The sequence below is a fragment of the Limulus polyphemus genome, unplaced genomic scaffold, assembly GCF_000517525.1.
Source record: "Limulus polyphemus unplaced genomic scaffold, Limulus_polyphemus-2.1.2 Scaffold6599, whole genome shotgun sequence".
Lineage (NCBI taxonomy): Eukaryota > Metazoa > Arthropoda > Merostomata > Xiphosura > Limulidae > Limulus > Limulus polyphemus.
Window position 1 is genome coordinate 13778 of NW_013672209.1, and position 18141 is coordinate 31918.

Here is an 18141-nt window from a genome sequence, read left to right on the forward strand (position 1 = left end):
GCGAATGCTCTAGTATTTACTAGTAGGGTAGGCTGGTATATATAAGAGGGGAAAACGTGACGCGGGAAGGGAGGTAATGTGTGTATAGACAGTGAGTAACTGAACTGCCGTCAGAAGTATTGTTGACGTTCGTTGATTAGCGTTTGTTTTAACGCGATTGTTGAAGTTGAGTGTATCGGTAAAATTATATTCGGAAATAATAAACCAGTTTTATTAAGAAAGAACTTGTGTCGCTTAAGTTTCGTTGGAACGAAGTTACGGAAAGTTAATTAACAAACGGAGACGTAACAGTAAAAAGGATCAGGCTAAAATAGTAGTATTGGACACTAGAGGGCAAAACCAATGTCAAATAGTCCAAAAATCACCACCAAACACAGGCAAGAGCAATTGTCAACATGGGAATTGAGAAAAAAGATTCAGAATAACTAAAACTGAGGATGTAAGAATCAGATAAACAGGGAGGGTGAGGCTTGTGGTTGCAGGAACTTACATGGACTTACTGCTGTCACACTGGAGTACAATAGCATTAAGAAATAGGAACAAGAGAAGTAATATGACACAAGGGAAAGAGAAATAATGGTACGTACCTATGAAAGTAAGTCCTGATAATGTGAGAAAGCTTAAGGTTTCTATTGAACAGAGAGATAAGGTCCCATAGCCTAAAAAGGAGGAGGAAACAATCAAAGAGACACATTCCAACTCTTGAGCTTAGAGGTGTAAAAATTCACAGCCATGAATTCTAGTGCCAGACAGACATGATATGCTTAGATAAAGCACATGACAAAATAAATCAATGTCACAAAAAAACAGATAATAGGACTGTGATGAATGCCACTGAGTGGATTAATATTGGTGAAGAAACCTAAGTTACACAGTTTGACTCTATACACTCTTAAGTCAGTCATCTTGGATAATTTCGCCAATGGACAGAAGTAAGTTCTATAAGGACCAATGACAAAGTGGATTTTGGTTACAGTTTGATGGAATAGTCTGTTTCTTGATGGAAGATCCTACTTTTACACAAATCAAGTCAGAAAAACTACTTGTAAAAGTAGATGTGTTCTTGAACAACTGAAAAAAACCCTCAAAATTGTGTATATAATTTCATGTTTCCAACTCTAAACTTCACTTCTTCTTCTTCACAATTCTCTTGCTCCAGGAATGTGATCAAACTCCAAAAGACTGAAGATAGCAGTAATTCAGACTCTACAAGAAGTTTGCCGCACAAACACCTTGCAAGTATGCTCTTCTGATCTAGTCTAACAACGTTTCACTTACTGTTCCATAATGTATAAAGAGAAAAGTGGAAAACTCTAACTGTACTAAAGAAATAGTATATTTGATAACACTTATCATAAAACTACTTAAAAGATATCTCAGAATAATTGTTAATGCAAGGTATACAGATTATGACGAAGAGAATTTCTCATGTTAACTTAATTGATATCTTAACTAATGTTGTATCTATGTTACTGAATGTAATAGAAGATCTTATTAGTGAACATCTAGACTTTCAAAATGAAGAATTAAATGATTTGGGAGTAGTGTTATCTCAAGACAACCTTGAAAGTTTCGGTACAGATGAACTGTTCAACAGTGTATAAATTAAAGAAGTTATTTGTTTTATATTCCATTATCGCTGTGCAAGTTCTTTATACCACACATATTTCCTCGGGTTAACGGCTTGTGTGCTCTGCTCGCGAAAACACGATCTGAAATTCAAATAAGTTCCTTTGTAACGAGTGCAACGTCAAACTCAACAACTAAGCCCACAGGCTGCCCACATGCCTTTACACTATCCAAGATAAGTTTAAAAGTTAGAAAAAATATAAACAGAAAATTCAGAATATAACAGACAATAAAACTACTTTTAGCTATTCATACGTACTTTACAAAATACTAAGAATGATAGCTCTGTTACACAAAAGTTTAATTTGAGCTAAAAGCACAAACCGAAAAATAAGAACAAAACCATTCCATAATATACAACTATAATTATTAGAAAAGTTAACAAATACTCCAAACATTAAAAAGCTGGTAACTATATAAAAAGTAATGAAGCATTTCAAAAACATAATACAAATGCAGTTTACAGTTAAAATTTCTTTCCTTTCATGGTGAAAGAAATACGAGTGAAATAATTATTAAAGTTAAAGCATTACCAAACATAAAAAAAATAAATAGGTCACTAAATAAAAAGTGGGAAAATCATTTACAACAATAACACAAACTCAATTTACTGTTAAACGCTTCCTTCCTTTTCTGGCAAATCTTTGGTCGTGTTATTTAAAATGAAACCAGCTGGTATTATAAATTGTTTTGATATTAAAATAATTAACATTTTCTTAAATCAAAAATGTATTTCCAATAATAACTCATCTCACACTACAGCTTTTACTCAATTGTTAAGGTTTTTTTTCCTTTGCTCATCTAAGCATTGGTCTGGTTTCTTCTCACTTGCTCCAGTCTTTTATTCTCCACTTAATTGTCCTTGGCGATATCTGTCTCGTGATACTCTATACCTACATCAATGCACCTTTTATCCTGGTACTGTATATAAGCACCTCATTCAGATTATATCAAACCATAGTCACTAATACTGGCTCTTAGTGGAGAGGAAGAGTGAGAGTGTGGAGGAGGCAAGTATAATTAGAAATAGATTTTCGATTTAAAAAAATGTTAATTTCCAAAATATACATACCTCCTCTCATACTACAACTAGAATCCCACATTGATAAGGCAGAGGGACCAGTGAGGGCATTATCCATACAGAATGTGTCTGCATAGAGTGTGGGCATGCCAATAGAAGATTGGCACCCTAGTGGGGGAACCACACTACATCCAGAACAGGTATGCTTTTCATCTGGAACCTAAATTATGCACTGCAAGTGGACTATGATGTGATCCATCATCATTATTGGCAAGCCCCCTACCAGACAGCCGAAGTACCACTGGAATTATGGGAATTATAGGGCCATGGCCCCCTAAATCCCACATTGGTGGCTAGGGCATTTGGACCACAATATATATATATATATGTGTGTAGCTATAGAACGATACATTCCGAGCCACCGGAATCATGACAAAATGGTAAGCAACACCTAAGTGGACAAACTCTCTCCTCAACCTGAAAGAGTCCAAAAGGCAACAACCCAAACTCAGAATGACAGGATCCTGTATGCCATACTCAACCTGAGAAAACAGAACTCATGTAGTCTGGAATTATGAACATCCCCACTTCTCAACCACGTGGGCAAGGTAAATTTCACTTGCCCATGAAATTTGGGGAGGATATGAAACAAACTGTGCTCAACCAAGGACCCAGGATAGGACCACTCTGCACATGGAATTACGAGGAGACAATGGACCCTTTTCTATAAATAATGTACTGAAACAATACTGATCTATAAGAAGGGGCATGCCCAATCCATCCAGTTAGTTGAGCATCAAATCTGAACTGGTATTGTGAGTAGGCTTTTGCATAGGCTGGTGCCTCTCCTTCCAACATTTGAGGAAAAACGTGCCAGGTAGAGGGCCTCCAACTTTGCCCTCTTCTCCAAGATTGGAGGAATTTCACTTGAACACTCTGGAGGAATAACCTCTGTCCACCACCCCAGTGACTAGAAAACAGTCATGGTAAGGACTCTCTAGCTCCACCAGTAGAATATGGAGGGGGAGGGGGAAGAGTCTTGAGGAACAATTCTGTGGAAACAGTGCAATAGGTGAACTAGGATCCCTACACTTTTAAAAGCAAACTGACCCTGATTTATTTAATCCAATGATGGGCAGGAACAGGCAGGATCCCCTTATGCTTTATTCATGATAGTCCATGTGTGGCAGTTCAGCATAGTACAGTCATAGCAACCAGTATGCCTCTAGATGGTCTTATGAAACACTTCATCTAAAGAGCCTGTCGAAACTTACATAAAGTATATTGTGTTAATGGTTGCTAGAGCAGATTTGGTTTGATACAAGCACACCTGAAGTATAGCACTTGCCACAGAGTGGGATCCTATGAAAAAGAAGTACAGGACCTTGGAAAGTAAAGAAGAGACAAAATTAGTAATGAAGATTCACCCCTCATTATAATCTAGCGAATGTAGTTAAAATAGCTACAGGGGGTAGTCAAAAACCCTCAGAGGAAGATACTGCCGGATCATGCAAATAATGTGAGATAAAAGTATTGGGGGAAGTCCACATACCAGACCACACAGTGTCCTCCAGCGTGAAATTCAACCAGGCTGCTAAGAATATAGAAATGTGATGAATCTGATGAGATGTGAATTGCAGAAGTCACCTTGCCTCCAAAGAGAGCCCAGAATATCAATATGGATCAATTTTCATACCTACCTCGTCAAAGTAACTGGAGATAAATCCTGGAAAACTGAAGGATCCCAATCAATAAAAAGTCATTGCCTAGCACCTCTAAAGGCATTAGTGCAGGCCACATAACACTTCAAGGCCCTCACTGGACATAAAAAAATGATTGGGATCTGATCGGTAATAGAGGTGAGAAATAGTAGTACCATAGGAGTGGAAACCCTGGTTGAGCCGGTAAATCCAGTGCTACCAACAGAACATGATAAGGGGTTGAATGAATCATAGCTAATACTCTGGGTAACATACATATAGGTGAGAAGGCACAGAGGTGCAATCCCGTCCAGTTCTGACTGAATGCATCTATTGCCAATGCTCAAGAGTGAAGTACCAAGAGCAAATCCAATGAAAAACCTCACGATGCAGCATCCAATCTGTCAGGAGAATCTGGTTGGGTCGAAACAATTGATCTGTCACCAAAGAGATAACATTATCTGAATGAGGTGCTTATATACAATACCAGAATAGAGAATGCATTGACATAGATGGAGAGTGTCACAAGACAGATATTGCCAAGGTCAATTAAGTGGGAAATAAAAGACTGAAGCAAGTGAGAAAAAAATCAGACCAATGCTTAGATGGCCAAATGAAAAGAAACCTTAGCAGTCGAGTAGTAGCTGTAGTGTGAGAGGGGGTAAGTATGTTTCGGAAATTTAAGTATTTTTTTCATGAAACTATATACAATATTTACTCTGAAAAATACAATATCTACATAATGCATTCTTAATTCACACCAAGATAAGAATACATTCACTAGTTATAATATTACTTTCTAGCTAAACCATTATTTGTAGAACAGTTCATCAATCCCATAATTTCCCCAAAAGGGAGCCGAAGAACACCTGTAAGAGTTACCAGTTTTAACCTCTCACACCACTATACAGTAATTTGTTGTCTGTCAGTCAATCAACAGACACTAAAATGATGTCACATAAGGGACACTTAACAATGCAATTTGAACTGTTGTGATGTCAGTAGAATGTGTGCACACCATGAATTAAGAGAAGAATTGCAGACTGTGTACACTAAAACACAGCATGGTATATGAACTTCAAAAGCACAAAATAAAAATATTTGTTACTCTTAATTTTGGTTTTATTTACTCTTGAAGCAGAACATTTCAGGGACTCTGTGGAAGTACATCTAGTACAAATAGCTAAACCAGATGGTTCCCATTTCACAACTAACATGTGGAAACTAGCATTCCCACCTGAAAACAGGTAAAATGTTTAGTAGGGGTCAACCAAGTGTTATCTCTTGATAACATTTATGTGTACAGCATACAAAACAAAAAATTTGGTCATTTTAATATTGCAAGTACTCATTATGCAAAATAACTGTGAACAGAGGTTGTGCCTGTATACTTACCTCATTTTTGATAACACTATAATGGCAAAAGCTGATAGCTCCAGGCATGTTGAATCGTTTAATTGCACTATCCAAAGCCATTTCCATGTCAACTTGTGGAAAATTTGACAAGTCAGCATGAATTTGGGAATAGTTGCCATAACAACTCATCAAGTCTAGCCACGTTGGAAGGGATACCGGACAATAACAATGTTCATGGTATAGAGGTCCTAATAAGGGATACAATACAACAGTAACATTATTCATAAAGAGATCCCAATAATGGATACAACACATTTATAAAATATTCGTGATAAAGATATCCTAATAAGTTCTACACCAAAAAGCTAAACACAAAAGCAAAATAGATGTGTCAGACTCTGAACAAAATAAATATACTTATTTAAATTTGTGTCTCTTTTGACTAGGATCTTTTGCACAAATAATCAAGTAGACATTTTGTATATTCTGCTTTTTTTTCACTTTTATTTATTAAAATTTATAAAAACATAATGGACTTGTGAGAAAACATTTGCACACAAGTTGTCAGACAGCCAATATGTGTAATGTGGCTGAGGTAAATTCAGACTATACCCTTTGTGCTCACCTCCTCTACCATCAGATTCTATAGGGCAGGCACCAGCTATGGGAGGAAGACACATGATAAGTATCCATGCTCACCTCAACTCTACGGAACAGACTTCAGCTGCAGAAGGAGGGCATATTGTTATATAATATGGATACCTGTGTACACCTCAACTCTACGGGGCTAACACTAAGTGCAGGAGGAGGGTACATTAGAGATACATCACAGGTACAGAGTGCATGAATCAACTCTACCATCTGTGGGAGGAAGGCATATTAGTCAGATAGTAAGGACCAGTACAGAGTGCTGTCACCTCAATTCTACTGAACAGACATAGGCTACATGAGGAGAACATATTACATATATTGTATAGTGAGTGCTAACCTCAACTCTACTGGACAGACTCAGGTTGCAAAAGGAGGGCACAGTCATATGGTGTGCACTCACCTCAATTCTACTGGACAGACTCAGGTTGCAGGAGGAGGGCATGGGAGACACGTTTGATGTATCTGATTTATATGAGGTGACCTGCACTAAACTAACAATGTCACCACCATCCCACTTCTCAATGCATTGGTACTCCTTGTTCTAGCCTCAGCAGTTGAGTTCCAATCAGTGAGGGTTCTGTGTGGTCCACCACCACAGTGGCTAGGAAGGGTGGTGCACAGTGGTAGGCTAGGCACAGTGTAAAGGGTCTCCCATGCTGCATTTGACAAAAGGGGGATAATTTGCATAGGGAAGGCCCAGAAAAGGTGCCTGGATCCCCACTGGTCCTTCAGTCCAGAAAGCATTTTACTGGAGACAGTGAAATGGGTGACCACAAAACCCTATTTTTAAAAGCCAGCAAGTGGATTTTGGGTTGTATACCCTGGGTGGCAACATCAGCCACCTGATGGGATCATATGGTATGAAAGAGTGGTTCTAAAAGAGGAATAGTACATATTCTTCTCAAAGACAGTGGGTTAATTGAATAATAGTGACCTATAGAAGCTGAAAATCATCAGAAGATGAAACAGCCAGAAGTTGTAGAGAAGGAGATGAATGTGTGGGGAGAAACCACATGCAAACCTGGAGAAGCTTATTCAATGGCCATTGAAGAAGAGATGTAAGAGAATGAAAAATGTGACAAATTGAATATGAATAAAAGGGAAAAAAGAGTCTGTGAGCATCCACATCCCAAGACAAACATGCCAACAGAATACTCAAGAGACCCATCCTGTAAGGGAAAAAGGAATAAGGTCCATGGAAAAAAAAAGAGAGATCCCAGGATAAGGACAGACAAAGATGGAGACCCCTAAAGGAAGAGATCCATGATAAGGCATACAGATCATCCCAACAAGACACACTAGCAGAGCCAGATCCAATAATCGTCTGATAGGCAAGAAGCAGAAGGAAGATAAATAGGAGAGAAGTCTGGTGTACCTCCCAAACAGTCAAAGGAAGAACAGATTGGTCTGGGAAGAGGAAAGATAAATGCAGTGAAAGAGGGCAAGAGAAGCATCAACAGGAATGACATCAGAGCAATGGTAATCATACGGGAGAAGTAGAAGGAATCAAGTCAGAAAATAAAGCTGGTACAAAGTCAGGAAGTCAACAGCTCATATGTGGCATGCACAAAAACATGCAAAACCTCATTCAGATCTCAGTCAGGTAAGAGAGTTGGGTGAGGAGAATGAAGGAGCAGAACATAATGGGGAGAACAGGGGAAGAAACACCTCTGAGTACTGGAAAAGGAAAAGGGCCATGGACAGACCCACCAAACAACCAGGAAGGCTGAGACCAAGAATCCATCAACAAATAGTTGAGTAAGAAAGGCAGAAGGGTTGTACACAGACTTACTGCCAGGAGTTAAGGGGTGGCAGAAGAACCAATGACAAAAGAATGTAACAAGAACAAGGCCACAGTAGTGGAAAGCTTGGCCCAATGGGCAACAGATAAGCCAGAGGCCATGTGTGAGGGTGGAGGGAGGATATCCCTCTATGAGGAAGGAAAGTGTGAGAGTGTGAAGCAAGAGGGAGATAAGATAATGAGGAGAAGAAGTATCAAGTAAACCAATGCAGTTAAAGAGACACCAACATTAGGGCCCAAAAAAAGACAGTAGTGTGTAAACCAGCCCAGAAAGAAGAGGTGAATAGAGTAAGAGGTAAGAACAGATCTGGCAGAGAAAAATCAACAACCAGAGCAAAAAACAAGGAATAGAGGACCATAAATGAAGCAGCTCAGAGATGAGAAGAGTGGCAAAAGCATCCAAGAGTGGCATGCCCAACCAAGAGTAAACCCCAAGGAAGACCTGTGATTGTAGAGGCTATTCTGTTGATGGAATATGGAATGCCCAAGAGAGATGGTCGGCCATCACAACTGAAGCTTCTGGCAAATGATGTGATTAAGCTCAAAAGTGTATGGCTAGTGCCCAAAAACAAAAGGCCCTAGAAAAGGAACCACGAGGATGGTTAAAGCAAGAAAAGATCAGGGAATAAACTATCCAAAAGATGACCAAGTAAACTACCTGTAAGAGCAGCAATGGGGACATGCCCAACAAAGTACAAGAAGGTCAAGTACACTGATGTGGAGTGAGCTCTTGTCCAGTGTCCGAACATCAAAAGTCCTGCCCTCATCGAAAACAAGTATCTCAATCAAAGAGTTCTTTCTTTGATTGAAAAGGCAGAGATATAGTTAAAGAGGCATTATAAGAAAGCAGGAATTAGTAGGGCACATTCCAGGCATCATGACAAATCATTCAGGAGAGGCTTACAAAAGAGGACAAAGGACCCCAAAAAACCAATAATGGATTCACAAGGTCCACTGTACGAGATACATGAAGGCATGCTCTGAAGGAATGAGAGGTTCTAAGGAAGACAGAGTCTTTAAAAGTGAAAGAACCTCTCATGCAGGAAGAGAATGGGAAGTAGAAAAGCTGGTGACTAACATGCCATAGCTCACAGGTGAAGAAGATAACCTTGAGACAAGAGAGGAAGAAAATGCCCAAAAGTACCCAACACCGAGTGGGTGTGAAAAATAGCTTATACCCCAATATGAGTCCCCTGACCCCAACTAAGTAGCCATCAGAAAGGATGGGAGGTTGGAAAAGGGAAAACATTTGATAATGGGCTGATATATATATAAATAGTCAATGAAAAGGAATGCCAGTCCTGGATCATGAATATGGCAAGTGAAAGCCCTCATGAAACCAATGAATACAAGAGGAGTCAATGCTAAGTCAAAAGGAATGAGACAACACATAAAGGGTGAACAGAACAGAGAAAATAATAGCAAGATAAACCAAGAAAGATATGGAGAAAGTGTCTGACACATCGATCAGGAACAATCACAAACTGAGTGAAAAAGACCATAGATGGAGTCGTAGGGAGGAGAATAGGAAATGGGAAGAGAAATCAATAAAAGAGGAGTGAGGAAATGATCAAGGTGTATAAATGAAAAACAATGAATACCAAAAAATGAGACCAACAGCAGGAGAAAAAGATGGATATCCAAGAATTGTATGTGTTTGATTGTTACTGACAAGAAGAGTGGTGAATGGGACATCAGGAAGTGACAACACAAGAAAAAGAGGAAGGCCTAGAATGGGAAGGTTAGCTGGAACTGACCTAGAAGAGAAACAGGAGTAAAGAGCAAAGTCAAGAAAGAGAAAAAACACTAGGAAGAGAACAAGGACAGAAGTCACAGAATATAAATCCAGATTACCAGGAAAAAAGAAGACCACCGAAGGCATTCAGCCAAAAAAATGGACTCAGGGTAATAATAAGTACACAAAAAAAAAGGAAGAAGTATGAAGAAGGACGTAATCCAAACAAAGAGTCCCAACTGCAGGGGAACAAAGTATGGAGGACTAGAACAAAAGAAGTTAGCACAGGTCAAATAGAGAAGGGATGATCACAGAGGTCTATCTAAAGAAAGAAGAAATGCCTCATGGGTGGGGGATGAAGTACAGGAAGGTAGAATGAAAAAGATGAAAATTAGGGAAAGGGAAAGGGAAATAGAGATTACAACCCCCAAATTAGACAGATAGACATAATAAAAGGGTATCAAGCAATGGAAAACAAAAAAGCAAGACAAAAAAGAGTCACTAAAGAGAAGGGACAAGAATTTGGGCATGAGAAAGGAGCTATTAGAGAAATGAAACAGTATAAATCCTAATAACAGGCAAGAAGAAAGAACAATGAAACATGGGTTATGGAGTGATAAAACAAAAAATAATAAGGAGGACAGGCAAACTATAAGGAAAGAAACATACATGAGAATGAAATCCAGAGAGAGAATTATTTAAGGTTAAGATTGTGTCACGAATGGTAAAGAACTGTCTAAAGCTAAAATGGTTAAGGGGCACGGTCCAATAGATCATTCCTGACCGAGGAAAAAGAAATATAGCTAACAAAATGATAGCAGGAGGCCCAGGAAATGTGGTAGTCCACAACAGATTGAACAATGGCAGTAACAACCCCAACAGCTAGTGAGTCTCCTAATGCCATAGTAGAATGAGGCCTAAGTGTGAATCTTGTCACACACTCAGGACTAAGTATAAATTGCCATCATTTGAGAATTCATAATAAAAAATTAAAGCTTTTGAAACTAAAACTAAAGAAAATTAAAACTAAACTTTTGTTAAATATGCAATTCTCAATAAACTGAATACAGAGAAGAAATTTAAACATGTCTGTACTATACAATGTCAAGGAAAAGAATAAAGATTCATGAGTGCAAATGCATAGATGGAGTTATTGAGCATGGAGGTGTGTCACCCTCTTATTAGTGGAGGGCTTTTGTCACATGATGATGACATAATGCAGTGATGCAATTTGTATAATAAAATCATTTAATTATGATTGATTTCAGTGTTCCGTGGACAAGTTTTTTAGAAGTATGGTCAAGAATTTGTTGTTTTTTCAGTGCATGTATCACTAACAGTAATATTTCACATACATGAAGGTATATGTAAAATCATTTCTGTCTTATAGTGTAGTTTGTGCTATACATTGATAACTCCTTTCACATGTTCATTGATACGAATAACATCAGAAATAAATAACACAAGAATACGTTGGAAGACTTGCAGAAATACTACAAACCTGGGGATTTGGTTCAAAAAGAAATTAGGATATCAAAAATGGGTTAAAAGAAACAGCTGGCTGACAAAGTTAAAATTAATGGCAAGTGTGTTAAAGGTAAGCTAATATTAAAATGGAGATTGATCCCTTAACATATACTTATGGCAAGGTTTTTGTTTAAATAAAATATGAGATGGCTGAGCTTTTACAATGTTCTTTCTCTTCTGTTTTTATAAGAGAAGATGTGGATATCAGTCCTCTCTCAATGTAAGTAAAAAGACTGAAGATCAAAAATAGAAAAAAAAAAATTACTAGAGACAGACAAGGGTATCCCCAAAATTTTAAAGCAGATCAAAGATCAGATATGCAAGCCTTTCTCATTTTGGGTAAGTCAGTAGAGAACAGTTGCCCAACGATTGAAAAGTTTACTAACAATACTCCTATTTTTAAAAAGGTGATAAGAGTTGCCTTGGAAATTATAGGCTAGTTGGTCTTACTTCTCTCATGGGGACATTTCTGGGAGTATAATAAATAAAACTTTTAAATCATTTAGCAAAACATAATATTGAAAAAGAGAGCCAACATGGATTCACTGAAGAGAAATCTTTCCTTACTAATTTGTTAATTTTCATCAAGGATGTTACTTGTTTGTTACCTGCATAGGCATAGGGGCTTGATTTTGACCAGGGAGGAGACAAGCAAGTTTTGCCCAAAAACATAAAACAGACTTTAAAATCATGTACTATAAGGTTTAAAGTCATTTGAAAAAAATATTCCAATGACTTCCATGTGGAACCATACGGGTTAAAAAGATGCAAGTGAAAATGTCACATGTGGGTGAAAAGGCACCATACAGGTTAAAAAGATGCAAGTGAAAATGTCACGTGTGGATGAAAAGGCAGAATATGTTTGCAAATATAAAAGTAATAGATATATAGGGAGCTTTAGCCCAAATATTTTGGGTGGTTTTTGTTCAAAAAACTATTTGGGCCAGATTTTGAGGGGCAATTGCCCCCTTGACCCACCCTACACCTATGGTTACCTGGATGATGGAACGTGTGTAGACTTGTACTTAAATTCTTTAAGAAGTCTTTGATAAGATGCCACACAATCAAGTAGCTAAGAAAACCACAAAGGTAGGGGTTGGGGAGAGACTAATTAATTGAACTGTATGATGGCTGGATTGGATAATGAATAAGGTTGTTATAAATAGTCAGTCCAATTGAGCCTCTGTTACAAGTAATGTGCCTCAGGGGTCATTGCTTGAACTGTAGCTATTTCTTATTTACATTAATGATGCTTATACAGGCATAATTAGGAAATTGATAAAGTTTGCTGGCGTCATTAGGTATTTCCAGCTATACTGTGGACTAAAGAATGACTTTCATCAAATTATAAGTTCAATAAGTACTTGGCTAACGACCTTCAGTTACCGTAAGCGCAAGGTAATGCACTTTGCTTATTCTTTGTATCACATGTTCAATACAGATGGGAGCTTTCTTAATAGCATGACTGAAGAAAAGAATCTTACTAGTGAAACAGTGCTTTGATGCTACTAATAGACCAAACAAAATTTTACTTTTAGGGCTATTCACAGACATACTGATTACAAGTCAAATAAATAAATTATCCCTTTAAACCAATTGCCAGTTAGGCCTCACTTAGAAAACGTGCACAATTTTGTCTCCTTATCCAAGAAAGGATACTGACATATTTGAAAAGTAGAATGGCTCCTAGGAAGTTTTATCTCATGGATATAGAAAAAGGTCCCTTATTTTATTTTAAGAAAAGTTAGCAATGACCTTACAAACTTATACCAGATTATCTGGGGGACTAATAAGATGTTACCTTCTGACTTCTTTGTGCTGAATTTTGAAGACAATACAAAGTTAACAGTGTTATTCTTCTAACAGGATGATTAGCTTATGGTACAAGTTGCATTCAGCAGTGGTGGAGGCTGGTAACTTACAAAACTATGAGGGAAAATGAAAATCGCTAATATCCAGAAGAATGAAAGGCAAGTATAATTTTTACTTTTTCATGTGCAGGAAAAGTCTTGAAGGACCAAATGGTATATTTATAAGCTATGATTGAAGGTTCTTTATGGTATGTAATCTTTAATAACATAATTGTGTGGTATAAAACAAGCGAGGAGAAAGTATGTCAGCAAAGCTGGGAGGAAAACACCGTGTAGAACAGAACACTAGAGTTCATTTAATAATTCGAACAATGTATATTGCTACCCCTTCTATTTACACATGTACAGATAAATATCTGAATATCAATTAAAGTTGTCATGCACTGTTTCTAATCTTTATTATACAGTGTGGCATAAGAGTCATGCCTCAAAGGAATTTTTGAATAACAATAAAAAACAAGTACTTACTTTTTGTATATTTAAGTAAATGTTCCAATTGCTGGCCATTAACTTCAAATCCACAAGTGATTCAGAGTTAATGGCCCACAATTCAAACATGTACTTTAATAAACAAAAAATAAGTAAAAAGCTTTTGTCTTATTGTTATTCAAAATCCCTATGGGGCGTGATTTATGTGCCACCCTTGCATGTTATATCCTGAGCTATTTGTCGGCTGGCTATCACAACACACAAAAACTGTCAACCAAGAAACTTTCCTTCCACAGTGATTAAAGAACAAATATCTATTTGGTATTAATTCATTTAAAACAATATTATATAATAAAAACTTTAGTTTTCAAAAGGAGGTTGTTCCAAAACTTTAATACATAATAGTTACCTTCTACAATGTAAGGAGATTCTCGTACTGGTTGGCCCTCATATTTTACATTTATCTCAACTGCAGAGCACTGATCATAGAGTTTGTATCTTGCTATATAAATTCCATTCTTTTGATCAAATAACTGTGTCCAGATACGACAGTTTTGTTTATAGCCAGTGATGTGAACTTCAAGCTTCCCAGATGGAGATTCTGTAAAACTGGTTTAAAAAATTATTCATAATATTATCTTACTATAACAGAACAACATAAATACATATTTGTAATCATTATTCACAACTGTGTTTAAAAAACATTATAATTCAAATATTTTTGTAATTTACTTTTATAGCATTTACATAAAACATGAACTGAGACTTAAAACAAAAAAAACTTACTTTTCACCATTGACGTCAACAGCTTGAATAAAAAAGTATCGTACCGGCATATGAAAATCTTTCTGAAATCCTGGGCCATAGACAAGACTTTTTTCATGGCTAAACATCATGACTTTTTGATCCAAATCCTGAGACCATGCACATTTCAGATGTAGAAATATTGAAAGTATTGCTAACAAAAATCTTGATCCAATAAAAGAAACAATACAATCCAAGAAACATGTGCTTTTTCTCATGTTTTGTGATGAAGATGTTAAAGTCCTCTTTATTTGCTCGAAATCAAGTCTTCATATAAAAGGCTGGCTAAAGTTACGATGCTGAAACAATAAATCTGGGTTAAATTACTCAACTACTTATACTAAATAACTCCTTACTTTTAACTTTCCTCTTACCACAAACATTGATTAATTAATTATAAGGCAATGGACTAAAATATACTAATGCTTGTAATCATAAGGTTAAGGGCTTACTTCTCATAAATATTCATTTATGAAAGATGTACAGGCACTATAATTAGTACAATAAATTCAAGTAGCATTATTTCTCATAAATATTCATTTACAAATGGCGTGCACAAAATGTGTCACTAAAAAATAAATTCAAAGACCAATGAATAAAATGGTAAATACAAGTTATCACTCTCAGACATCACTTATGGAAAACTCTTCCATATAGACATAAAAAGCTTGATATTAAAGAATTATAGTTTGTCCACAACATTAATAACCAAACGATGAAATGCAAACATAAAAACAGTTTACATAAATTGTTCTTAATAATTAATGAAGATAATTTGACCATAATGGTGGTGTATTTTCTATTTCTTCACAATTACATTGACAGCAATTTTATCACTTTTTGTATGGCTGGATTATTGTGTACCTGCTTATACAAAAACTACAGCCATAATCCAATAAAACCTAACTGGATAAAAACTGAAAAATATCTTAGTCCTCGAAGCAGTTTTAACTTTTTTTTTTTTGTTGTTGCTAGTGGCAGAGTAAATACAGTTTTAGGCTGTATGTACAGAAATACTTAATACACGTCTAAAGAGATTATAATACTTTTAATTTACCCCCAGTAGCTCAGTCTGTATTATGCATACTTATAACACTAAGAAAAACGGATTTTGATTCCCATGGGAAGAACAGGACAGAATATGTACTTAACAACACAGGAACAGGTTATAACTTCAATGTATAGGTCGTTGGTTATGCCACATTTGGAAATTGGAGTACTGTGTTCAGTCTTGGGTGTCTTAGTTTTAAAGTTTTGTAGATAGAGCCTAGGTCACTGGTAGATGGACCAAAAGGTCCCTTATCCTTAATTTATATGTATGTATGTACATTATATATAATTTATATATAAATATAAATATTTATATATATATACATTGTACAGTAATAATCTAATTTACAAGAACTCAAACAGGTCAGCAACGTAAGTTGTGAGATACCGCTACTTTTACCGCTTGCTGACCAAAACCTAAAAAAGTGAGTGTAACCTTACTGAAGTGGAGCTGCATAAATGAGATATATATATATTTCCACTTTCAATTTCAATGAGGCTCACTTATTCAGTTATTACGAGTTTTAATTTACCCTTCCTCCACTTATGCTGTATAAACAAAATTGATTAAATAAAGTTATAAGGAATAGCATCCCCAAAGTTCAACCATTAACTTGATGAAGTCATGATTAAATTTATCAAAGTTTGGTCTTTTCGAATCCAATTTTTAGTTCTACTCCTAAATCCTACAAAGTCCAATACAAAATAATAACTAACACATAATAATTAATACGTAAACAAATTTTCACATAGCATTTATGGATGTGCATTGCTATCTTTTTCACCTAAATATGTCGTTCAATTCTTCGTTTTCCGTCGTTGCAAGGGCTCACCAAGTCAAAATCAAATAAATTTTAATCTCACAATCACTGTGGTTGCTACGGACCGGTATAACTTGAATAACCGTAAACGTAATCGGCTGCCTGTTTGCCCTATCAGTATCAGAATCGGTACCACTAGTTCATCCAATATTAATATTTAGAATTAAAGCTTAATAGTAACATTTCAAGAATACAAAAACTACCTGTTACTGAAAAAACTTTTCTAAAATCATTGAAATATTAAACATTCTAGTGTTTCTTCTTTATTTGTTACGTACTCTCACATCATAACATGACATCTACTTAAAAAACATATATGAATATTTTAAAACTCTGCCCTATATATTACACACGCACATAAATATCTTAACATCTTTTTCCTGGGTTCGGGAAAAACGTGGAGCAGCAAACAGGATGTTAAACGACATCCATTGAGCTGATAAAACTGTTAGAATAATAATTGAAAAACTTTGTTTTGGTTTAGTTGTTGCTAAGCCCAAAGCTACGCAAGGGGCCGTCTGTGCTATGCCCATCACAGGTATCGAAACCCGAATTTTAGCGTCGTAAATCTGCAGACTTGCTGCTGAGCCACTGAAAGCTTCGATAATATTGCAAAATAAAATTATATCACTCAATAAGTATCTATGCAAATAATTACTTCTTGGTACGTGGTATCTTATTATTTGTATTAGTTATTTAAAATTTCAGAATAGCTCTTTCTGACAGATAAATCCCCCTCCCGGCTGCGGGAGACCCTCAATGACTCAACAGTAAGCTTGAGGACATATTCGCTAAAACCATATTTCGATACTCATGGTACACAAAGCACAAATATCCCACTGTGTATTTTTGCGCTTACAACAACAAACAACCCTTCGATGGGTAAGCGGTAAGTTTGAGGACTTAGAGTACTAAAACCCTGTTTTCGGTTCCTCTCGGTGGACATATCGCAGACAGACAATTGTGTAGCTTTGCGCTTAAACAACAACACAACTAACATAAGTACAGATATGTCTCAATGTGCATGTAGCTTAAACTTGTTATTGTTAAATTTTTCTCAGTTCCCTCTCTCTTTTTTTTTATCTATATATAATAAAAGTGCGCTAGCATATAATGAAAAAATATGTAGTTGTAACTCTATTAGTTAGCCAATAAACAACCGACTCTATTTACATATTTTTCTACTCAACGCAAAATTTGTTTTTTACTGTGTTATAACTGTTGATAGAATTGTTAATTATATTGTTACGTATCTGCTTCTTTGTTAATTTCCGGTATAATTTCTTTCCGAGGAACTTCAGCGGTACAAGTCCCTTCTTGATTAAAACTAGTTAATTCTTTCTTGATACAACTTTTTAGTACACAAAATTTCCACAGTCACTTTAAACTTAAAAACCTTTATAACACACGCTATAAATCACAGTTATTCACACACACTTTACTTACGGTGCCTACTGTTCGCTTGACTCAATTATATATCTCTTCAATCTATCTATATCTCTCCTATCGCTGGCTTTATTTGTCGGGCTTATATACTATAAAAGAGTGCGCCTGGCAAACACTCGGACATTCGCAGGGTTCCTCAATAAGTCATGATCCTTCTAGAAACTCTAGCGCGCATGCTCTCAGCATCGCATGACTTCCGCTGTCGTAACACTGCCCCTTCCTTAGTATTGTTACGTCTCCGTTCGTTAGTTAATTTTTCGTAACTTTGTTCCAACGAAACTTTAGCGACACAAGTCCTTT

The 18141-nt window shown here is 36.4% G+C and overlaps 1 protein-coding gene across 1 annotated transcript in view; it reads right to left on the reverse strand.

The window, feature by feature from the left end:
- LOC106473895 (KDEL motif-containing protein 1-like) overlaps window positions 1–16813 on the reverse strand; it is a gene marked incomplete at its 3' end in the record, with an annotated part of 26517 nt that extends 9704 nt beyond the window's left edge. The window contains exons 1-4 of the mRNA XM_022402287.1: window positions 16753–16813; window positions 14507–14823; window positions 14130–14329; window positions 5746–5954 (exon numbers count right to left, since the gene is read on the reverse strand). Of these exons, the coding sequence (XP_022257995.1) occupies window positions 5746–5954; window positions 14130–14329; window positions 14507–14742 (645 nt within the window). The remainder of the gene's footprint in view (window positions 1–5745; window positions 5955–14129; window positions 14330–14506; window positions 14824–16752) is intronic.
- Window positions 16814–18141: the final 1328 nt, after the last annotated feature.